Raw genomic sequence first — 5,714 nt, 5'->3', positions numbered from 1 at the left:
TCGGTTTTGGTGTTAATTAGGGCGTAATTTACCTTTTGAGTTTGATCAATATTTCTGATGGATATCTTCTGCTAAATTTTAGTAGTAAACACAAAAAAATTTATTTAGTTTGCAGAGAAATTGTTTGATTAAGAGCTTAAAAGAGCCTTACATTATTATAAAAATGGTGGTGTTAAAATCAAGAAACCTGTATCATTAGTTTTTTTTAAATAAAGGCTGGCCTCTAATTAAAATACGTGTTAAAAAGAAAGTGTGAAGTAATAGTTCTGTTAGGTTAGGTCTTGGCGATAGAATTTTTAAGATGGGAAAAGTTTGTGTTTTAGTTTATATTAAAAAATAAACTAACATTTTTTAAGTGTGACAAAGAGAGACATTATATAAGTGGATGATAGTGCCATTAAATAAAGTATGTGGATGAAATTCAGAATTTAAGAGCAAAAAAATCGTTTATTATTTTTTTTCTTATATCTTTAATTAAATGAATCATTTTTTATTTTTACATTTAGCTTTTGTCGTGTGTTTCATTCTTTATTGCTCTTACTCGTATACGTGTTAACATACAAACATTTTCAAGAGTCAAAGTAAACAGCCCCGTTAATCCAAAATTGGTCAGCATTCACAGAAACCCTTTTCTAGTTTTCCATTATCTTATTGCATTTACTTTATATGTGCATTGTGCTATTATTTAGCACAGTTTTATACAAGGCCGGCCCATTAAATGTCTCGGCCGAGTTCAAAAAAAGTGTCTTGAGCCCTAACGAGTAAGTATTATATAAACCAATTTTTTTATACGACGGTTAACGCTATAACAACAAATATAGCAAAAATATTATTTTTACACGCCAATAATTCAAAAACACGACGTTGGTTTATAGTTCATGCTTAAAATACATTTTTTATTGCGTTATATGATGCTTTTCTATATAACTATATCATGCCAAAAGAATCTAAAACATCATTTATTAACATAGGCTTCTAACATTTTTTTATTGTTTTGGATCTATTTGTTTCAACTAAACAAAGTATAAAAGTTAAAAAAAAAGTTGAAATAGAAAAGGCAGTCTTATTTTGTTAAATTTATTGTTAAAAGAAAACAACTAAATATAAATAAATTTGACTATTAAAGATTAATACAGGACAACTTTTTTTAGACTACTTACTCCCGTTTTCACTTTAAAAAATCAACTGAAATCTTTAATAAAATCTTAACTATTTTACTTATAGTCGTCTTTTTCATGAAACTATTGTTGCCTTTATAGCCCTCGACAGAATTTTTCCGATCAGTCGAAATTCATTTTTCTTTTCTCATCTTACCTTTTCTCTACTCACATATTTGAAAGGTCCAAACTTAATAGTGCTCCTGGGAAAAAAACGTGCCTAGAATGGAAGTCCGGCTCAACCATGCCTAGGGCCGGCCATGATCTTTTGTAATTCATTATCTTGTGAGCTCGAAACAATCACATACAAAACCCTTTAATTCTTGATATTCAAGGGGTGCCATTAAACATACTCTCTCTCTCTCTCAAACTTTGATGGTGGGTTCCACAATTATCCTTCTCACACAGGGGAATGTTAAGTAAGGGGAGCGGGGAGGTATATACATATCATATTCAAGTGTTTGTCTAAATACAAAAACGGAAAGCAGACGTATCGAAGTGTATAGTCAATTCAATCCCACCTACGATCGCCTTTTAGTAAGAGAAATCCTTGATTGCCTCATCAAGTTCCCACACATCGTTTGGTTCAAATTTAAATGCGAACATGTATCGTGCACAACAATCTAACCTCGTACACAGTTTGGCACCACCCATATGAAAATGTTCAAGGAATTCAATCACCACCAGATTAAACTAACAAATTGCTAACCTGGACGGACACCTACAACGAGTCGATCTCCTTAACACCAATTATGCCAATGATTTCTTCAATGATGGATGGCCTAAAACAATCTTGAATGAGGGGAGAGGGGCATGCATATTTAAAAAAAATTTGGCTTTCTAATTGTAAGAAGAAAGAGGAAATTGAGCATTTAACTACTCATATGATAGAAAATCTAACAGCAGTTAAAGGAAAGGCCGAAACACGTGACAAACTCTAAATCTAAAGAATGGCCAATGGAGATTGAGGATGGTCTAAGATAAGAAATATATAATTTTCTAAATTCTAACCTAGATCTTTTGTATTTACAAACATAAGTAAACCAATGAACACCCTTTCTCATGTACTTACCATGTATATTACATACACTTTGGATATTGGAAAGTTCAATTACCTTAAATTTATTAATTTTCGTATGTACTTTAAACATTTTCAATCATTTTCCAATTTCTTTATTATAGCTCCATCGATTCAAATATTAAGATCTGTTAACTTAAAACAAGTCCTAATCGGCAAGCACCCTAAACCAAATTGATTGTTTAGATGAATGAATCATAAGAGGTTTGTACTCAATTTCATCGGTTGTCCTTTATCTTCACAATTGACGTAATTATACTTTGTTTTAGTTAGTTTTTCTATGTAAATCATGTCATGTACCTTACACATGAGCCCCTTAAAAAATAAAGCATTTTAATAGTTAAAGAACAGACCACTCCGGCAAACACTACCCATCAACACCTTCATTTCCGGCAAGCACAAAGAACTTGTTAAGACCACTCCTCTGTGCACACCTAAACCATGTTTGACAACTGGTTGTTAAAGTTGGCGGCGGTGCCACTGACATCAACATTGAAATCGACACTAAAAGACAACTGGTGTAACATTTCAAAACTCTACAAATTAAGTCAATTTTAAAGATAAAGAACATAAAATTTAATACAAACATAAAAGGACAATCTTGGTAACTATATTTATAAATCCCACCAAGCCCTGATGCAGAAAAAACATAATCCCCCATTCTACAGACAGGAGGCAAACATACTATTTTAGATCATGAAAAAACAAAAGCATTCCACTTGAAATAAAATAAAAATGCAGACCAAAATCATCATTTGCAAGTTCAACCAAAGCTTCAATTAAAACATAAAAACGCGTTCTTTAAAAAACATCCCAGTGCTCATAAATCGGACCTGTCAATACAATTTCATCCTTCTAAAGAAGAGAAGAATATAACACTTTGTTCATTAACATCAATTCCAAGTTCAAAGAAAAACAAATCAACCATCTTCTTCTCTCTAATCAAAAGCATCATCATCATCATCCGGAAGAGGTTGGGCTGCAGCCTGCAACAGCTCAGCTTCATGCCTACAAAACACACAATAACACATCATAAACACGGACCCTACTATTAATATCGTTAAACAGTATAACCACGTAAACCAAAACTTACTGTTGTTGAGCTGCCATATCGATTTGAACTTCTGGCGGAGCAAGTGCAGGTGACTCCACAAAGTGCAAGTTTGCATCCCTAAAAACCAACAAAAATAAATTAACATATAACCAATGGTTATGAGATTAAAACGGTTAATATTATATAATAAATACCCTGCAAGTTTCCTGGCGAGGTACAGGAACGGCTTCTCAAAGTTATAGTTGCTCTTAGCAGATATTTCATAATACTGCAAGTTCTTCTTTCGGTGGAAAGTAACTTGCTTTGCTTTCACTTGACGGTTCTTCACATCAACCTTGTTTCCACACAAGACAATCGGGATGTTCTCACAAACCCTGTCAAGATTCAACGAAAAGTTAAATGACCCCTTCAACGATAACATTGGATATAATAATCTTTTAACAACAAACCTGCAAAGATCACGGTGCCAGGTGGGGACATTCTTGTAAGTCAATCTTGCGGTTACATCGAACATGATGATAGCACATTGACCGTGAATGCTGCGAATGATACAAATAGTTAGCTTTTTATAAATATGAAAGAAACCAACATTATAAACACGCCCACCCAAGTACTTACTAATATCCGTCTCTAAGACCGCCAAATTTCTCTTGCCCGGCTGTGTCCCAGCAGTAAAACCGAATCTTGCCACAGTTAGTGAAGAAATCTAACGGATGAACTTCCACACCGATTGTTGCTAAACATGACAATAAAGAATATAATTATAATTATTATTTATTATGCGCGTTGGATTACCAAACAAATAGACAGTTACATAAGCTCAAAAAAGTAACAAATTTAATAAATTCTTACGTTCGTATTTCTTCTCGAATTCTCCAGTCAAATGTCTCTTCACAAATGTAGTTTTCCCTGCAGAATAAAAACATCAGAAACATTTATATCTTTAATATATATTGTATCTATAAATGACTGTTTCGTACACACATTTATATGCTGTTAAAAATCAGTTTACAAGACTGTTAAAAACCATAAACTAGGTTTCTATTTTTCCAAATTTTATTATAGAAGAAGGCAAGAAACTTGTAAGATGTGTAGTTTATTATTGTACACAACTTTTCATTTCATATGATATAAAAAAAGTATTAACTGAAATCAAACAAGCTTAAAATCTATAGTAACAAAAGAAAGAAATATGCTATCTGATAAAGAGCCTAAAACATAAATTAACAAAACATAAAACCTTGATACACAAAAAGTCACATAACAGTCTAAATTGGAATATACTAGTCAAAAACCTTGTTAAAGCAAACACACTAGAATCTGTTTTAAAAAAGTAGCAAAATAATAACAACAGGGTTTTAACCAACTTGTAAACAGACCAGCTAACCTAATAATATATTATTTATAAAACATCTAATCATAATTTCAAAATTTAAACAGACATTAACATAAACCCTAAATCTATTAATCAAAATGAACATAAACCCTAAATCTATTAATCAAAACGAACATAAACCCTAAACCTAAAACCCTTAATCAACCCATCAATTAATCACAAAACACTAAAATTAATAACAATAATATCAACCAACAGATTCAAATCGCATAACGCAAATCAAAACCCTTACCAGTTCCACCATCGCCAACAATAACAAGCTTAAAGCTCGGATAATCAACCGTTTGCTGATTCGGAAGCGCCTAAAACACAAAACCCAGAAAAATTAAAGCGTAAATTCAACGTTTTGAATCAAATCAACGCAAACCCAGATGAAATTAAGCATAAATTGAATGTTTTGAATGAAAAAAACGAAAACCCAGATGAAAAATTGTGGGCTATTAGGATACATACCATATTTGAAAGGTGAGAGATGAAGATGAAGGCGTATAATGAGTGTTGTTGGTATATATAGTGCGGAAACAGGTGCAGATTCTGCGTTTCAAAATATTATGCCCTAGAGCCCAACTGAAGGTGGTTAGCTTTAATCTCAAGCAGCAATCTCCACCGTCCGATCAACTCTTTTTCATACATTGACACGTGTATATAGCTTACATTGTGTCACATTCGAATATATTTTGGCTTAATAATATTATTTTTGTTATTTTCTTAGGTTTATTCCAATGCTTTTTATGAGATTGACTTGACTTTTGTTAACAGCTAGATATTAATCCCGTCGCGTTACGGTTGTCAAGTGATGTGAATTTCGTCAGTATCGGTTAGGTATGTAATCAGGGCCGGCCTTGGGGTGAGGCAAGGTAGTCGACGGCCATAGGCCCGACACCCGTTAGGCCTGAATTTTTTTTTTTAATTATATTGTATTTTTATGAAATATAATATGTATATTTAATGTTTAAACATAATTACATAACCAATAGTTTGGTCTAGTTGGAAAGAGTATTACTTCTAACCAAAAGGTCATGGGTTCAA

The 5,714-nt window shown here is 32.6% G+C and overlaps 1 protein-coding gene across 1 annotated transcript; it reads right to left on the bottom strand.

Moving 5' to 3' along the window:
* Positions 1-2,967: 2,967 nt before the first annotated feature.
* Positions 2,968-5,278, bottom strand: LOC143596010 (GTP-binding nuclear protein Ran-3-like). Its single transcript, XM_077074891.1, has 8 exons — positions 5,139-5,278; positions 4,918-4,987; positions 4,142-4,198; positions 3,908-4,025; positions 3,739-3,828; positions 3,484-3,663; positions 3,329-3,406; positions 2,968-3,243 (listed from the first exon to the last, which is right to left on the bottom strand). The coding sequence occupies exons 1-8, from the start codon at positions 5,139-5,141 to the stop codon at positions 3,174-3,176; spliced, it is 666 nt and encodes a 221-aa protein (XP_076931006.1). The 5' UTR covers positions 5,142-5,278; the 3' UTR covers positions 2,968-3,173.
* Between the last annotated feature and the right edge of the window lie 436 nt (positions 5,279-5,714).

This window comes from Bidens hawaiensis, unplaced genomic scaffold (assembly GCF_021521415.1).
Source record: "Bidens hawaiensis isolate Kalapana, Puna unplaced genomic scaffold, B.hawaiensis_p1.1 tig00045938_1, whole genome shotgun sequence".
Classification (NCBI taxonomy): domain Eukaryota; kingdom Viridiplantae; phylum Streptophyta; class Magnoliopsida; order Asterales; family Asteraceae; genus Bidens; species Bidens hawaiensis.
Note: the sequence above shows the minus strand (reverse complement) of the source record. Positions and strands in the feature narration are given on the sequence as shown.

Excerpts from the sequence above, each read along its gene's own strand:
- LOC143596010 (XM_077074891.1), bottom strand. Across the intron at positions 4,026-4,141 it reads ATTCGAGAAGAAATACGAAC|CAACAATCGGTGTGGAAGTT; the intron begins GTAAGAATTTAT and ends TGTCATGTTTAG. Across the intron at positions 3,407-3,483 it reads CTCGCCAGGAAACTTGCAGG|GGATGCAAACTTGCACTTTG; the intron begins GTATTTATTATA and ends GTTGGTTTTTAG.